Source organism: Hippoglossus stenolepis, chromosome 8 (genome assembly GCF_022539355.2).
Source record: "Hippoglossus stenolepis isolate QCI-W04-F060 chromosome 8, HSTE1.2, whole genome shotgun sequence".
NCBI classification, from domain to species: Eukaryota; Metazoa; Chordata; class Actinopteri; order Pleuronectiformes; family Pleuronectidae; genus Hippoglossus; species Hippoglossus stenolepis.
The window spans coordinates 26,651,058-26,668,484 of record NC_061490.1 but is presented as its reverse complement, the minus strand read 5'-3'; the positions used below and the strand labels follow the sequence as shown (position 1 = coordinate 26,668,484).

The 17,427-nt window shown below is 44.5% G+C and overlaps 2 protein-coding genes across 5 annotated transcripts in view; one reads left to right on the top strand and one right to left on the bottom strand.

Moving 5' to 3' along the window:
* The window catches only part of LOC118113858 (sodium bicarbonate cotransporter 3), a 27,826-nt gene extending 17,242 nt beyond the window's left edge, over positions 1–10,584 (top strand). For all 4 annotated transcript variants that reach the window (XM_035163902.2, XM_035163900.2, XM_035163899.2 and 1 more), the window contains 12 exons: positions 4,844–5,089; positions 5,433–5,538; positions 6,076–6,237; positions 6,374–6,487; positions 7,000–7,161; positions 7,245–7,496; positions 7,660–7,728; positions 7,808–7,981; positions 8,058–8,189; positions 8,255–8,343; positions 8,426–8,530; positions 9,893–10,584. In XM_035163902.2, the coding sequence (XP_035019793.2) occupies positions 4,844–5,089; positions 5,433–5,538; positions 6,076–6,237; positions 6,374–6,487; positions 7,000–7,161; positions 7,245–7,496; positions 7,660–7,728; positions 7,808–7,981; positions 8,058–8,189; positions 8,255–8,343; positions 8,426–8,530; positions 9,893–9,974 (1,693 nt within the window). In that variant the 3' untranslated portion in view covers positions 9,975–10,584. The remainder of the gene's footprint in view (positions 1–4,843; positions 5,090–5,432; positions 5,539–6,075; positions 6,238–6,373; positions 6,488–6,999; positions 7,162–7,244; positions 7,497–7,659; positions 7,729–7,807; positions 7,982–8,057; positions 8,190–8,254; positions 8,344–8,425; positions 8,531–9,892) is intronic.
* Positions 10,585–11,061: 477 nt separating this feature from the next.
* On the bottom strand, positions 11,062–16,578 carry zgc:153896 (uncharacterized protein LOC569930 homolog). Its single transcript, XM_035163666.1, has 5 exons — positions 16,335–16,578; positions 15,163–15,308; positions 14,098–14,721; positions 12,584–12,803; positions 11,062–11,129 (listed from the first exon to the last, which is right to left on the bottom strand). The coding sequence occupies exons 1-5, from the start codon at positions 16,576–16,578 to the stop codon at positions 11,062–11,064; spliced, it is 1,302 nt and encodes a 433-aa protein (XP_035019557.1).
* Positions 16,579–17,427: the final 849 nt, after the last annotated feature.

The window sequence follows — 17,427 nt, the reverse complement described above, 5'->3', positions numbered from 1 at the left end:
AACTGGATAGAAGCGCCGTTTTTGTAGAGCACTGCGCTCATGGGGAAGTCGGTGGGGGCGTTGGCGGTGAAGCGGATGTAGTAGACTCCACGAATCGGGGCCGTGACCACACCTGGAAGAGGAGGAGTTATAAACAGAAGTACGGCAGCTGAGGAGGGACAAAATAACCGAAGCACAAGAAAAACAAGACCCTTCTGTTGTTGTTATGAAATAATGACGGAGACGGGAGCTGAACAGGAAGTTCACCCTGATTCACAAGATTAGAAAAATATTGTGTGAAACATGAACCTGGTCAGAGAAAAATAAGATTTAAAATTTCAACATTACATTTAGATTACAACCCAACGTGCCCCTTTAAAGTAGTAACTAAATCGATTGTTAATATAAACGTATAATGATTCAGGCAGATTTAAGTTTTTGTAAGAATTTCACAAACTGAAAGCAAACTGGTTAAAACATAAAAGCTGATCCAAGAAAATGTATAAAATGAAATACATTTGTTAATTATTTATTGGTTCATATATTAATAATAATATTATATGCATTTATATAGTGCTTTTCAAAGCTCTCAAAGACGCTTTAGAGAGGGAAGGATCAAATATGAAATAGCTTTGTGGACTCAAACAGGCGGATTATTCTGTTGCACTAAATGTTTTATGGACAGTTCAAATTTTTCTCATCTAGAAAAATGTCTCTGAAACCACAACTTGTTTATTGGCCTCCTGAGCAAAGACATCTGAAATATTAATCTTGAGAATTATCTGTTCATCACTTCTCTGAATACAACCTGAACTTAGCCAATGGCAAAAAGAAGATATGTTGAACACAGCAACAATTTCCTTTCACTTTCCAGTCGATGTTTTTTAAGCTGTGTTGTTAAAACACATATAAATCAAAAGTTGTGGTTGCAGTAATACGTTGGGTGTGTGTTAGTTTGTCTTCACTGACCGGTCTCAGGGTTGTACGCCTGTCCGATGTTGGTCAGGACGTCTTTGTAGATGAGCGTCCTGCTTCCGGACGTCGTCTTCTGAAGACCGTTTCCTCCGAGGGAAACTGCAAACGCCACCTTCGGTACTTCTGAAGAAAACAATCATGTTTTTCCTGTTATGGATATTTATTTAAGAAACGTTTTTTGAAAAAAAAAAAATATATATATATATGTGTGTATGTGTGTCCTATAGAGGATTGAAAGTTAATGTGGACTCTGGTTTAATCCGAAAAGTGGCCGACCTCTCGCAGCCTTCAGCTCCTGCTCGGTGGCCTCCAGTCGCTCTCTGATGCCTGAAGACAAACACACACTCATTAGTGGATTAAAGATGAGAAATTCAAGTAATTTTATTCTTTTGCTTTTAAATCTCTTTTACTTATAAAAAAAATGATCTGTTAAAATACCAAATATATAGAAGCATGTTGATCTCAGTCAGAAAATGTACTTTTGAGATTTAAGACCAAGAAAACACTCCTACGACGTTACAGCAACCAAATGCAAAACAATAATCTGTTATATCACATTATGTAGTTGCACAGTGAAGAAATGAAAGAAAGAGGAGAACAGAATTTACAGCTGATACATCAAGAACAATATTCACTGTGACAGACGAGTGGAACCTGTGATGCATCAAAATCAGCAGAATATTAAATATTCAAGGTGCAGTTAAACAAAAGCATGGAGGGGAATGAGTGAAATAACCAATGAGGACCAGCAGTGACCAGCGAGTCCTACCTGAGGTTTCAGCCTGAAGCTGTTTCACTGAAGCCTGGAAGGTTTTTAGCTGGTCTTCAGCGCCCTCTGTTGGAGGTCTGTCCTCCCTGTAAACACGCAGAAGAGAATGAGGTCCATCTTAGTCTTCGCCTGTGATTAATGTTGCTGCTGGTAACGTAAATGTCCTGGTGATTCACTAAGAGCTCTGGATAGTGTGAGGAAGAGCCAGGTAACGTAGTGTGGAGTGTAAAATCTGATAAGAGCTGACTCCTTCACCTGAATCTGACCCACTGGACCTTTACCTGCTGAAAACCAGAACCACCGGCAGTCTGAAACCTGACATCCACTCTGACAAACTGAAATGATCCTGTTGGGGTCGTTAAAGTCATCACAACTGATATTAAATTTGATAACCTGACCCTCGGTTAATACTGGATCTGTAGGACTTCCTTCTATGCTAGTGTGATGGTGGTCGTTGTGTGTTGGTCCTCACATGGAGAACAGCAGGAAGCCGCTGAAGGTGCTGTGGTGGTTACTGTTGTCCCAGATCTGAGTGTTGTGCCACAGCACCATCTTCAGCTTGTCTCCCTGCTCCAGCAGCAAGGTGGCGCCGTTGGACGCCGTGTCGCTGCCTTCGCCGGACGGCTGCTCGTGGGCGATCAACTGGATCGAAGCGCTGTTTTTGTAGAGCACTGCGCTCATGGGGAAGCCGGTGGGGGCGTTGGCGGTGAAGCGGATGTAGTAGACTCCACGAATCGGGGCCGTGAACTCACCTGGAGGGGAAATTAAGCGTATTTTAGACGAGTGTGTTAAGGTGAAGTTGATCTCAGCAAAATATACCTGTTTTTTCCTGTGTCTGGATTGGCATCGAAGGTTTGATCATTTGTAGACTCCGACAGGAAGGTTCACTCTAGAACTTCTGTTGTGGGTGGAAACAAAGTTTGCACTTGACGATGTCTCACCTGTGGCCGGGCTGTAAGCCTCGCCCACGTTGGTCAGGACGTCGTTGTAGATGAGGTCTTTGTTGCCTGAAGTCGTCTTCACGAGGCCGTTTCCTCCCAGCGACGCAGCGAATGCAACTTTAGGGGTTTCTGTTCAAAAGAAATGGTGAAATGTGAGTATGTAACTGGATCAGGGCTTCAGCTCATGATGTGATCAATCCAACTTTTATTCTTTTTGATTGTTTAGATCATGACATGTTAAAATGTCCATCACAAGTAATGACGAAAAGTTCAAATAAAAAACATTTTAAAATGGAAAAATAAAACCACGTATTTGGTTGTTACTGAGTTTTTCCTTCCAGAAATGACAGAAATAAATTGACCAATTGATAAATCATTTCAGTATATAAACATTTAATAAATGCTGAATTTCAGTTGGAGGTAGATTTTGTTCAGTGAAGTTCAGTTTTTGTTCACATTAATAATTTTCCCTCCAGGGGGCGCTAGAGTCGTTTACGGAGGCCTTTTAAAAGAAGCCGTGTTGAAGTAAATCCTAACCTTTGACATTTCTCACCTCGGATTCTCTTCATCTCCCGCTCGGCCATGTCCAGACGATCGCTCATCACTGTTCGTAAGAAGCAGAATGAAAACACAGTGAACGAGCCGCTGACACGTGAAGAAGAGTCGAGGGGCCGTTCAGCAAGAGAACAGCCAATCACAGGGCTTCACACTTTGTTCTATGCATCACTAATAGAATCAGGATCAGGAGGTTGACTCGTGGAATAAGCTTTGGTGTTTGGTTATGACAAACTTAGTTTGTAAAAATAGTGGGAAAGATGAAGCAAATTAAAAAGCAAGTACTGTCAGTGCAAGGAGAAAAATAAAGTTATGAGAGGTGCAAATTTGAAATTATATATATTTAATTTAACGTAGAAAATTATTTTATTTCAAAACTCTTTATAATATCTAAATATGTGCAGTAGGTTACAGATTGTACAGAAGATTTAGCAAATTATAGAAACTGAGGATTATTATTATTCCGTCATTTCTTATTGATTGACCAACGTAGATGTCGATACTAAAGAGTAAGAGTCACAGTGTGGAAATGTTCCCACGACACCAAGATTACACTATTTTACAAGAAAACACGGTCTCTGATCTGAATATTAAATTTCTCTGTGTGCAGCAAATCTGAAAAGTGAGACCGACCCATTAAAACATAGATTTTAGTAAATTCCCGTCTGACTGCTCGTGTTGGTTCATGTTGGAGAATTCAGGAGTGGAGCAGCTGCGTCAGACGTAGTCTCACCCTGTCTCTCGGCCTTCAGCTCCTCCAGGGCGACCCGCACCTTCTTCAGCTCGGCCATGCTGTCGACAGGCTGAGCCGAGCCGGACCAGGCCAGGACCAGCAGCAGGGCAGCGACTTGCTGAAGCATTTTACCTGTTGGATTCAAGCTGCAGCAGAGACGGGCTGTGAGATGGGACGATTCTTATAGAGACGCACTTTGCTCCATGTCCCAAGATTGTGCAGAGTCAATGTTGACTCAGTGCAAAACATGACAGGAGGTCGGTGACCTTTGACACTGAAGATCCACTGTCAGCGACTCTATATAAAGATGATCAGTGACTCTATATAAAGAGGATCAGTGACTTTATAAGTGTGATATAGAATCTGTGTATATAAAGACCATCAGTGACTGTATATAAAGATGATCAGTGACTGTATATAAAGACGATCAGTGACTGTATATAAAGACCATCAGTGACTGTATATAAAGATGATCAGCGACTCTATATAAAGATGATCAGTGACTGTATATAAAGACCATCAGTGACTATCTGTATATAAAGATGATCAGTGACTGTATATAAAGATGATCAGTGACTGTATATAAAGACCATCAGTGACTCTATATAAGTACATGTATACATGAACTATGAACATGTGATTGATCAGAATCCTCTGAACTCATCTCGTAGATGTTTGTTCTGTGGTTACTGTTTGGTGAAGTATTGATCAGGTCTGTGTTCTGCTCTCTGATTGGTTACTTCATCAGTCAGATCATCTTATCTGCAGCTCAACATGAAGCTGGAATTTGACAGTAGATATTTGTGATGTATCATGTGACTGTGTCATGTAACTGATGATCTAAACGCTTCCATTGATGCGACTCCTCCTGTCTTCTCTGGTCGTCCTCAGTGACTACGGTCTGTCCTACCTGTCTCTGAGGACCAGCATCGGCCTGTGGACGGCCTTCCTGTGCCTGCTGCTGGTCGCCACCGACGCCAGCTCTCTGGTCTGTTATATCACTCGCTTCACCGAGGAGGCGTTTGCCGCCCTCATCTGCATCATCTTCATCTACGAGGCTCTGGAGAAGCTGTTCCACCTGGCAGACGTTTTCCCCATCAACACGAACATCCAGCTGGACAACCTCAGCCTCTACACGTGAGACAAGCTCATAGGTCAAAGGTCAATGTGTCCGGAAAGTCCCATTCCCCAAGATGTCTCCACAGATCATAGAGAAACAATTTGAAACTGATATTGATCAGATAATTATTCTGCATCATATGATCAGTGACGTCATGACATCATCATGACATTAGATTATTACAAGATAAAAGTAAGCATTGGTTGATTGGGGTGAATATGAATATTATCACTTATATTATTACACCTACTATAATTGTTGTCATAACAACCCGTGTGACAGTGATTAAACTGTGTATAATATATATATAAACTAAATCTCTCTGTAAAAACCTGCCTCACCTCTTTGTTTCTGTGGCAGGTGTCGTTGTTCTCTACCCGTCAACGCCTCTGCTGACGTCCAGCAGGTCTGGAGCAGGAAGAACTTAACCTCAGAAAACATCCAGTGGGACCAGCTGAGCGTGAAGGTGCAGGAAGCCACACACACTGTAACTAAAGATGGATGACACGTCTTCATTTACATGAAGCTAAAGTATCTCAGATACGAACGCTGCCCTTTGTGTTGTTGACGTCATTTGCAGTCAGATTCTGTGCAGATCGTGGAGTCATGGTATCAAGGTCCCGCCCATTCATATGCTTGACCAATCAGGAGTCAGCTGTCAATCATGACGTCTCAGCCTGTTTTTATATCATCAAATAATTAATTAAATCCAAACTGATCAGAAACACTTGAACAAACATCAGAGAGATGAGAACGAGCTGAAATGACAGAAACCATTTGTCCCATCTGCTAACATGGGGTTTATGACCAGTACTGCAGCCAGCCTCCAGGGGGCGATCGTGAAGCTTCAGTTTTGGAAGCCGTCATGTCGTCGATTTGTATTTACTGTTTATATTTGTATCTATTTCATTGTAACATACTTGGTATAATCACAGCAGCAGAATCTAGTGGACGTTAGAGGAACTGCAGCTCTTGACTCTAACCTTCCACCCTCTGTCTCCAGGACTGTCTGGGTTTACACGGGGACTTTGTCGGCTCGGGCTGCAGCCAGGACAGACCCTACGTCCCCGACGTCCTCTTCTGGTCCATCATCCTCTTCTTCACCACCTTCCTCCTCTCGTCTTTCCTCAAGCAGTTCAAGACCGAGAGATACTTCCCCACCAAGGTCCGTCACGTTAGCCGACCCTAACCCTATATTGATTTACACACACACACACACACACACTGTATTTTCAAGTTGTCTCTAAACTGAATCACGAGCAGGTAGAAAACTCTGATGAGGATGTTTTCCGTGTTTGCAGGTTCGATCGACCATCAGCGACTTTGCCGTTTTCCTGACCATCATGATCATGGTGCTGGTGGATTATCTGGTTGGAATTCCTTCGCCGAAGCTCAACGTGCCCGACCGCTTCGAGGTAATGCCCGACTTCACGCCACTCTGTTTTCATCACAGCATCATGTTTGTCATGTTGCTCAGTTTATTAACATTAAACTGATGTAAAATATGAAGCATGAGCCTAAAGTTAGTTTTATCATCAGGTTTTTAATCAGAGATTCTGTTTCCTGATGTCGAGCAGTCTGTGGTTTGTTGAACAAGAAACTTTGTTCATGGTCGAAAGTCACTGATTATCACCCTTCAGATTCTAGTGTCTTATCTATTTATTTATTTTCCAATTCTATTTTTTTTGTATGGTGTGTGTGTATATATATGTATATATATATATAGTAATATTCTCACGATCATTTTACTATTGAAAGAGTTGACAATGAATTTTCTGTGTATTGATGAATTGGTGGGTTGTTGTAACAGTGAAAAGATGCTGACGGAGCAAAACGTTCAGAGGATTCAGTTTCACACAGAAACTTCATGATTCCTGTTTTTACAGTTAGTTTTTCCCTGCGTTGCTCTTTGTCTTCGTTGGTTCAGCCCACGTCGAACACTCGAGGGTGGCTGATCTCGCCGCTGGGACCGAACCCCTGGTGGACGCTTCTGGCTGCTGCCGTCCCCGCTCTGCTCTGCACCATCCTCATCTTCATGGACCAACAGATCACCGCAGTCATCGTTAACAGGAAGGAGAACAAGCTGAAGGTCAGGACGAGCGAGGGTTAGACTGACAGGTATCTCTGTGATAGACCCCTCCCCCCTCCTGAACGTGTGCGCTGTGGTTGCAGAAAGGCTGCGGCTATCACCTGGACCTGATGGTGGTGGCGGTGATGCTGGGCGTGTGCTCCATCATGGGCCTGCCGTGGTTCGTTGCAGCAACCGTGCTCTCCATCTCCCACGTCAACAGCCTGAAGCTGGAGTCGGAGTGCGCGGCGCCCGGCGAGCAGCCAAAGTTCCTGGGCATCCGAGAGCAGAGAGTCACTGGCTTCATGATCTTTGCCCTGATGGGCTGCTCCGTCTTCATGACCTCCGCCCTCAAGGTAAACGTCACCCGTCGTCCTCGAGTGACCTCAGCTGATCTTTGTGTTTTATATACGTCACTATTCTAAAATATGTTATTCTATTTTTACATATATATTTGTTTCTCCTCAGCCATCACAGTGTAAAATACTTTTCATGCTGAACGTTTGCTTTTGTCCTCAGTTCATCCCGATGCCTGTCCTGTACGGAGTCTTCCTCTACATGGGCGTGTCCTCGCTCAAAGGCATCCAGGTCACTTCCTGTTTATTTGTCCCACAGCAGCATTGTCGCTGTTTGGTTTTGTGTTTTTATTCTGTCGTTCCGTTTGCAGCTGTTCGACAGGATCAAACTGTTCGGCATGCCGGCCAAACACCAGCCGGACCTGATCTACCTGCGCTACGTGCCGCTGTGGAAGGTCCACGTCTTCACTGTGGTGCAGCTGTCCTGCCTCATCGTCCTCTGGACCATCAAGGCCTCAGCCGCCGCCGTCATCTTCCCCATGATGGTGAGTCAAACGCAGCCTCTGTTTTTTTATTATTATCACTTGAACTCAGCGACTCATCTCCTCTCGTTGTTTGCAGGTTCTGGCTCTGGTGTTCATCAGGAAGCTTCTGGATTTCTTCTTCACCAAGAGAGAGCTGAGCTGGCTCGACGACCTGATTCCAGAGAGCAAGAAGAAGAGGATGGACGACAAGAAGAAGAAGGAGAAGGAGGTGAGACGCTGAAACCAAACTCTCTCTGCCTCAGGTTCCTCGCTGACACTGTGTCTGTTTCCCAGGATGCTCAGCGGATGCTGGAGGAGGCGGACGACGATCTGCCTTACGACAGAGATGTTATAAAGTTCCCGATCAAAAACCTTAAAGGACGGTGAGTCGATAACCGAACACACTGAACATGGTGAACACAGAGCCTGGGCAGCAGGGAGTCATGTGTGTGTGTGTTTCTGCAGAGTGGACCCGTCCGAGGTGAACATCTCCGATGAAATGGCCAAAAGCGGCATTTGGAAATCCGTTTCCATGAACTCTGACAGCAAAGGTCTGAAACGCTGCCACAGGTAAAACATCACCAGCTGACACTCACTGTGATTGGTCGACTCACATGATGGTGACAAATTTACAACATGTCACCATCAGATTTTAAATCACTTTTCACAAGTGGTTGGGTCATGTTACATGTGGTTGCTCGGTAATTGTCCAGTTGTTAAACTTTATTGAAGTGTTGAGTGAAGGTGGTTGCTAGGGGGTCAGCGCGGTTTCTCGGGGGTCGAAGGTGGTTGCTAGGGGTCGAAGGTGGTTGCTAAGGGGTTGAAGTTGGTTGCTAGGGGTTGAAGGTGGTTGCTAGGGGGTCAATGGTTGTTGCTAGGGGTCGAAGGTGGTTGCTAGGGGTCGAAGGTGGTTGCTAGGGCGGTGGTTGCTAAGGGGTTGAAGTTGGTTGCTAGGGGTTGAAGGTGGTTGCTAGGGGTTGAAGTTGGTTGCTAGGGGTGAAGGTGGTTGCTAGGGGGTTGGTTGCTAGGTTTGAAAGTGGTTGCTAGGGGGTCAATGGTTGTTGCTAGGAGTTGGTGTTGCTAAGGGGTTAGTTGGTTGCTAGGGGTGAAGGTGGTAGAAGTGGTTGCTAGGGGGTCAAAGGTGGTTGCTAAGGGGTTGAAGTTGGTTGCTAGGGTTTGAAAGTGGTTGCTAGGGGGTCGAAGGTGGTTGCTAAGGGGTTGAAGTTGGTTGCTAGGGGTTGAAGGGTGGCTAGGGGCTGGTGGTTGGGTGGGGTTGCTAGGGGTCAAGGTGGTTGCTAAGGGGTTGAAGTTGGTTGCTAGGGGTCGAAGGTGGTTGCTAAGGGGTTGAAGTTGGTTGCTAGGGGTGAAGGTGGTTGCTAGGGGTTGAAGGTGGTTGCTAGGTTTGAAAGTGGTTGCTAGGGGTCGAAGGTGGTTGCTAAGGGTTGGAGTTGGTTGCTAGGGGTCAAGGTGGTTGCTAAGGGGTTGAAGTTGGTTGCTAGGGGTCAAGGTGGTTGCTAGGGGTTGTGAAGGTGGTTGCTAGGGGTTGAAGGTGGTTGCTAGGGGTCGAAGGTGGTTGCTAAGGGGTTGAAGTTGGTTGCTAGGGGTTGAAGGTGGTTGCTAGGGGTCAAGGTGGTTGCTAAGGTTGTGTGCAGGGGTGGTGTGCAAGGGTGGGTTGTTGCTAGGGGTCAAGGTGGTTGCTAGGGGAAAGGTGGTGCTAGGGGCGAAGGTGGTTGCTGGAAGGTTGCTAGGGGGTCGAAGGTGGTTGCTAGGGGTAAGGTGGTTGCTAGGGGTTGAAGGTGGTTGCTAGGGTTTGAAAGTGGTTGCTAGGGGTCGAAGGTGGTTGCTAGGGGGTCGCTAGATGAAGGCTGATGTTCTAATGCAGGAGTCGTAGTCATGACACTGATCATTGTGATCACTGGTTGTTGTTTTCAGTCTGGAGAAGTTGCCGAGCGTCCAGATAAACGTGGAGAACGAGGAAGGCCGAAGAGTTGTGGACGCAGAGACGTCCCTATGATCAACTGATGCTCTGCACCACCAGGTGGCGCCACAGGTGGGGAGTGGCTGCCATTAATAATGGGACTCATCCGACTTCTCTAAGCCGAGGTGAAAGTTCACTCGAGGACCAATCAGGCTTCACCTCGTCGTGTTTTCTCTGACGAAGGTGAACTTTTTATTTTCTCATCGTTTTATGGTGAATCATGGAGACTCCGCCCCTGGGAGCAAATCCACCACGTATGGAAATGACCTCATGTTTCTGGTTGGTTCGCTGCTGCGCTGTCATTGGCTGCTGAAGCATGGATCCGATTGGATGCTGATTTTTTTCCAGACTGATGAAAACAGCTGAAGTTTAATTTTATGATGTAAGTTCTGTGTTTGTGCTTTAATGAAGCAGCTCCGACTCACAACGAGGTTTTTACTCCGTCATTTAATGATCATGATTGTGTGTGTGTGTGTGTGTGTGTGTGTGTGTGTGTGTGTGTGTGTGTGTGTGTGTGTGTGTGTGTGTGTGTGTGTGTGTGTGTGTGTGTGTGTGTGTGTGTGTGTGTGTGTGTGTGTGTGTGTGTGTGTGAGAGAATGGTGTCACAGTAGATGTCATAAAAGGATTAATAAAATCATTTTGGTCATGAACAGTCTAAAGTTTTTGCCAATTTAATTTAAAAACTGAAAGCACACGTTGAGTTTATAAAGACGACATCAGCTGTCAATCATCACGTCAGTTTTCATATCATCAAATAACTGATTCAAACCAAACTGATGAGAAACACTTGAACAAACATCAGAGAGAGAAGAACGAGCTGAAACGACAGAAACATCTTTACAAACATTTATTTAACGTCTACTTTGATTTCTTAGTTTGGTCCATGTCCCATCTGCTCACATGGAGGAGGTTTATGAGCTCCACTGCAGCCGGAATTAAACTATCGACTGAAACGTTTCCAAATAAACCAGTAAATCATTCATCAAACAGAAAAGCACATGATAAACATGAACCAATAATAATTCTGATAGATATGATGATGTCACAAGCATAAGGGTTAACAAATTAAAGCCCTTTAGATCCTGGACCTGCTGATCTGATCCTGGACCTGATCCTGGACCTGTTACAGCACAGTGAACATGACCACCAGCAGCAGAGTGACAGACACTGGAGCTGTGATCTGTGATCCACCTGCAAACAACACAAACAGTTAAATGTTAACACATGAAGTACTCTGAGACATGAAGTACACTGAGACATGAAGTACTCTGAGACATGAAGTACTCTGAGACATGAAGTACTCTGAGACATGAAGTACTCTGTGACACATGAAGTACTCTGAGACACATGAAGTACTGTGACACATGAAGTACTCTGAGACATGAAGTACTCTGAGACATGAAGTACTGTGACACATGAAGTACTCTGACATAGAAGTACTCTGAGACATGAAGTACTCTGACACATGAAGTACTCTGACACATGAAGTACATTGAGACATGAAGTACTCTGAGACATGAAGTACTGTGACACATGAAGTACTCTGAGACATGAACTACTGTGACACATGAAGTACTCTGAGACACGAAGTACTCTGAAACATGAAGTACACTGAGACATGAAGTACTCTGAAACATGAAGTACACTGAGACACGAAGTACTCTGAGACATGAAGTACTCTGAGACATGAAGTACACTGAGACACGAAGTACTCTGAGACATGAAGTACTCTGAGACATGAAGTACTCTGACACATGAAGTACTCTGAGACACATGAAGTACTGTGACACATGAAGTACTCTGAGACATGAAGTACTCTGAGACATGAAGTACTGTGAGACATGAAGTACTCTGAGACATGAAGTACTCTGAGACATGAAGTACTCTGACACATGAAGTACTCTGACACATGAAGTACACTGAGACATGAAGTACTCTGAGACATGAAGTACTGTGACACATGAAGTACTCTGAGACATGAACTACTGTGACACATGAAGTACTCTGAGACACGAAGTACTCTGATACATGAAGTACACTGAGACACGAAGTACTCTGAGACATGAAGTACTCTGAGACATGAAGTACTCTGACAGATGAAGTACTCTTGGTAGTGTGATTACTGCTGCTGCAGTGTGTGTGTGGTAGAATCTTCCATCAGTTTATTTTCAAGAAGAATAGAAATATACTGCAGACATTTGAAAAACTGAATTATAATATCAAACTATTTAATTTAGTTAATATACTAAAGTTTTCACAGAGTAAAATCCTGCCTGTGTCAGTTTAGTTTATTTCATCTATATTTGTACATAATTAATGAGTCAATCTTTTTTAATGGAATCAAAACACTGGTCTCATTAATGCATCATTTTCCTGCTTATACTCCAATGAAAGTACATAATAATGATAGTACTGCAAATACTCATATAGCCCGAGAGCTTGGCCCAGGCGTCGCTCTCTGATTGGCTGCTGTGCTCCCACGTAGCAAAGTGTTACTCACGTTATTAACCAGCTAGCAGTGCCTTGTTGTGTTTTCGCAGCGGTGGAGAAAGGACGAAGAGGGAACTAAGACATTGATTTGCCACCAGAACAAAACGTCTTGTTACCTGTTATCGAAACTGTTGTCCATTGCCCCCCCCCCTCACTGCTGTGCAGCAGCTGCTCGGTCACCGTCAGGGATCCGTTGTGCGGCGCCGGGTCAATCTGCAGCAGTTTACACATCAACGGGTAAATGTGGATGCTGTCGAACGGCTCGGACACAAAGTTCCTCCTGAAGTCGGGACCGAACGCCCTGAAGATGGTCTTCATGTCCATCTCTCCGTTATGATACCCGTGATCGCCCTTGTTGACGTACACGATGAATCTCTGGTGGGAAACAAAACGACGAAGAAAAGAATTAAAAGACGGAACTGACACGAGCAGAGGAGGAGATTCACCACAGCTGGAAGTGGTTTGATTCTAGTCTGGATTGTTTCATGTTGTTTCACGTGTCTTTAATAAAACAAGTTCAGTGTCTGTTTGTCCTGATGATGGTTAGAGACCTGGACAGCCCAGGACCTGAAGACCTGGACTCAATCCTCAGGACCTGAAGACCTGGACTCAATCCTCAGGACCTGAAGACCTGGACTCAGTCCTCAGAACCTGAAGACCTGGACTCAGTCCTCAGAACCTGAAGACCTGGACTCAGTCCTCAGGACCTGAAGACCTGGACTCAGTCCTCAGGACCTGAAGTAAAGACCTGGACTGTCGTCCAGGACCTGAAGACCTGGACTCAGTCTCAGGACCTAGACCTGGACTCAGGACTCAGTCCAAGACCTGGACTCAGTCCTCAGGACCTGAAGACCTGGACTCAGTCCTCAGAACCTGAAGACCTGGACTCAGTCTCAGGACCTGAAGTAAAGACCTGGACTCAGTCCTCAGGACCTGAAGACCTGGACTCAGTCCTCAGGACCTGAAGTAAAGACCTGGACTCAGTCCTCAGGACCTGAAGACCTGGACTCAGTCCTCAGGACCTGAAGTAAAGACCTGGACTCAGTCCTCAGGACCTGAAGACCTGGACTCAGTCCTCAGAACCTGAAGTAAAGACCTGGACTCAGTCCTCAGGACCTGAAGACCTGGACTCAGTCCTCAGGACCTGAAGACCTGGACTCAGTCCTCAGAACCTGAAGACCTGGACTCAATCCTCAGGACCTGAAGACCTGGACTCAGTCCTCAGAACCTGAAGACCTGGACTCAGTCCTCAGAACCTGAAGACCTGACTCAGTCCTCAGGACCAAGACCTGGATTCAGTCCTCAGAACCTGAAGTAAAGACCTGGACTCAGTCCTCAGGACCTGAAGACCTGGACTCAGTCCTCAGGACCTGAAGTAAAGACCTGGACTCAGTCCTCAGGACCTGAAGACCTGGACTCAGTCCTCAGGACCTGAAAGCTGTTTATTCAAAGTCTATTATTATTGAGTGAATCTTGTTTCCAAATTGTATAAAGCTCAACGCTGAACTTCACTGGACCTGAACCACGCACATGAAACCTGTGAAGCTGATCAGGACGGATTTTCCTTGAGGCCCAGAAATATTCTGTAGAAAAGAATCAAGCTGAGACAACAACAGTGAAATGTAAAAACGTGACTTGAAACTAACTGAAGGTTTCAGGTAAAACTCACAGAGTTCAGGTTGAATCCCAGATCTGCGACAACCACGATGGGAGGCAGCCGCTCACTTTTGCCAAGATGGAAGCTCTCGGGCATCTGGTCTTTTTTGTAGACCGTCAGATTGGGTGCTTTGGATAGAGAATCAAAAACCTCCTGCTCCTTCCCCGGCCGAGGCGTCAGGATGCCGAACCCGCCGTAGTCGAGGATCTCGAAGCTGGCGAGCTTGATCAAATTCAGGTACTTGTTGAGGATGATCTCCTCCACCTGAGGTCGCTTCTTGACTCTGGTCATGCCGTGGTCGGAGGTGATGATGACGTTCAGGCTGTCGGTCAGGTTATGCCGATCAATGGCCTCCTTCAAATAGCCGATGGTGCGGTCGATCTGTCGGATGATCTTCTTCCTGTCCTCGTGATCCGGGCCCATGGCGTGGCCCACGTGGTCCGGCTCGCCATAGTACAGCGTCACCAGGTGGAAGTCTTCCTCAGAGAACCAGCTCATCACTGTGTCAACGTTCTGACGCCACTCGGTCTCGTTATCGTCCGGGTGGTCGAACGCCTCCACCAGCACTCGGTTGACCGCCTGACCGCTGTAGTTGGCGCCACCTCCTGGGTAGTGGAAGGAAGCAGTTTTCAGACCCTATAACAAAACAACGTGAGATCAGTTTAGACAGAAAATCGAACTTATAAAACGAAGCGTCTCCAGTTCCTCCCTCTATCCAGAAATGAAGCCAAATCTTTCCGGTGCTGAACGCTGCCATCTTGTGGTGATAACTTCATTTGAGTGTGTGCAGTAGTGATCGTGTTGTGGAGCCTTTTAGCTGTTTGGTTTGGTCCATGTCCCAACTGCTAACATGGTGAAGGTGGACACCAGGTATGATTGAGACACTTTAGGTTAACAGAGCTGTCATGTAAACACAACCTCATATTAATGTTTATTACAGATTCACGTTCCAGCAGATTTCAACAAACATCATTTCTCCTGAACCTTAGACCATCAAACGTTCCTCCTCAGACTGAGGTGAGTCCAGGAGGCGGTGACTTGAAGAGGCAGCCATGTTCCAGGTGATCCAGGACCCACCTGGTTCTGAGCTGTGATCCATAACGGCAGGACTCCGTTGTCCCACCACGCCGATCTGGTCAGTGCCTGTTTGTGAGGAACCTTCAGGTTGGTCTTGCTGTCAAACATCATGTTGTGGACGACCTCGTGGTCCTCGACCCACCGACCTGTCGCAGAAAAACTCAACAGTCACGTTTTAAAATCAAAGACAATACGAGAAGAACAAAAGCTGTTCGCATGAACTTCACTGAACTCCAGATAATCTGGAGAAACGATCAGGAGGTTCTGTATGTGAGCAACACACGTGTTCTTATAAACAGTCCAAGGTCCGGGTCTGTGATGAAGTTCTGAGATGAAAACTATATTTTGTCCTGTTTCTCATATTTAATGTTAAAAGCTGAAATGATTCAGTTGTTGGTTCCCTCGTGTTGTTTGGTGAACGATCTCTCAGCTCAACCAATCAGTGAAATGTATGTGTCCATAAATCTGAGATAATATCATTTATGATGTAATTATTACCACAAACATGTCGTAAAGGGACGGATCTGTTTTCCGTGTGACCTTTGTTCTCAGAGCTTTATTACGACCACCTGGTTTCTGACCTTCCTCTCATCTGCGTACCAGAACCATTTTAAATCTTATACACAAATAAAACATTAAATGTTAATTCAACAAATTGATTTTCAGTAATAACATATTTTTATTTAAAAATCTTTCCTTCTCAAAACCTGGGAACCAGGAAATATTTAATAAGATCAGTTCTGTTCAAATTCAGACACAAAATCAGTGATATTTGAAATTCAGTTTTAAGAATTTTACAATCAGGAGAAGGAATCACATCTTTTTACCACAATAGAAAATCAATTAGGAATAAATAATAATATATAGTTACAAACTGAGGTTTTCCACATGACAGATGAAGCTCGAGTTGAGCTGGGACGTGTAGTTGATCAATAATAATAATAAAGTCTGATTATATTGATAATGATTCATTTTTCATATCAAATAGTCACAGTTTTGAGTTAAAGACTCTGTTCACGTTAATGGTAATCTAATGATTTAAATAATATTGGTCAAATTTTTCCTAACAATTTTCACATAGATTTACTGTAGTTTTCACGTGGTACAAGTAATAATTATTATTATACAAGTTAATTATATTATTAATAATAAAGATAATAATGATGTGTTACCGGTGATGGTGGTGAAGTGGGACGGCGAGGTCATGGTCAGCATCGGGGGGGTGATGTATTTGGCCTTGACCCCGTCCAGCACCAGCTGGTCCAGGTTCGGTGTCTCCACGTCCTGGTCGTAGTCCCACCTGAAGCCGTCGAAGGAGATCAGCAGCAGCTTGTTGGCGCCCACTGCCTTGCTCACCGGTTTCCCGGCAGCACACAGGGCTGCTGCGACGACCAGGAGCAGCTGCAGCTTCTTCATGGTCCGACTGAGTGAGAGCGGCTGAACGAAGCTGCAGCGGAACGCTCACCTGCTGGTTACTGAGTAACTGGGTGAGATAGAGGTCTGCTGAGCCGGCTCACCTTTACCTCCGCCACAGTACAAGTACTGCGTTACGAATACTCAGCTACACCTAAAAGTACTAAAGAGTTAAATGTAAACGTTCTGCCGTAAAAATGACCTCTGACCTGACACATTATGAGTCGTCTGAGGGCCCCCCCCCCCGCAGAGGGGCCCCTGATGAGTCTGTGATTTCACTTCTTTAGATTTTCTGTGATCTCGATGATTAATTATAATTTTAAAATGACAACTAAATGTTTATAAATTCATCTGATTTGTTTTATAAAATCTAAAAAGTTACTTTGCTCTGAACATTTTATTTTCAATATTTTCTCTAAAGTGTTTAGTTCCAGAAAATCTAAATAATCATGTAAAGTACTTGATGGTTGAGTCAGTGTTGGAACTGAAGTTAAATGTTCATTAAGTGATGAAGAGCCTCTCAGCTTCATCTCCTGCTCTTCATCAGCACAAAGATTTAGTTTTATCAGCTGATCATAAAGTGATGATGTCAGATATTAACGACTCGTCACTGATAAGATGAATCATTAGTCATCAGAAACACCGAGGTCATCGACCTTCAAACTGTGCAAATCATTCGCTTATATTGACGCCTCAGGTTTTTTGTTTCTGTGGCAAAAATCAAATGACGTTAATATTTGAATCAGATAAATAAACACAAATGAAATAAATACAAAAGAGAAACTAAAGAGCTTTTAGTGTGAAGGAGACGACTGAGTGTTTGTTGATTTTATAGCATTTATGTTTTTGTAA

Excerpts from the sequence above, each read along its gene's own strand:
- zgc:153896 (XM_035163666.1), bottom strand. The coding sequence starts at position 16,578 with ATGAAGAAGCTGCAGCTGCTCCTGGTCGTCGCAGCAGCCCTGTGTGCT. Across the intron at positions 15,309-16,334 it reads CCACTTCACCACCATCACCG|GTCGGTGGGTCGAGGACCAC; the intron begins GTAACACATCAT and ends TTTCTGCGACAG. Across the intron at positions 11,130-12,583 it reads CGAGCAGCTGCTGCACAGCA|GTGGATCACAGATCACAGCT; the intron begins GTGAGGGGGGGG and ends TGTTGTTTGCAG.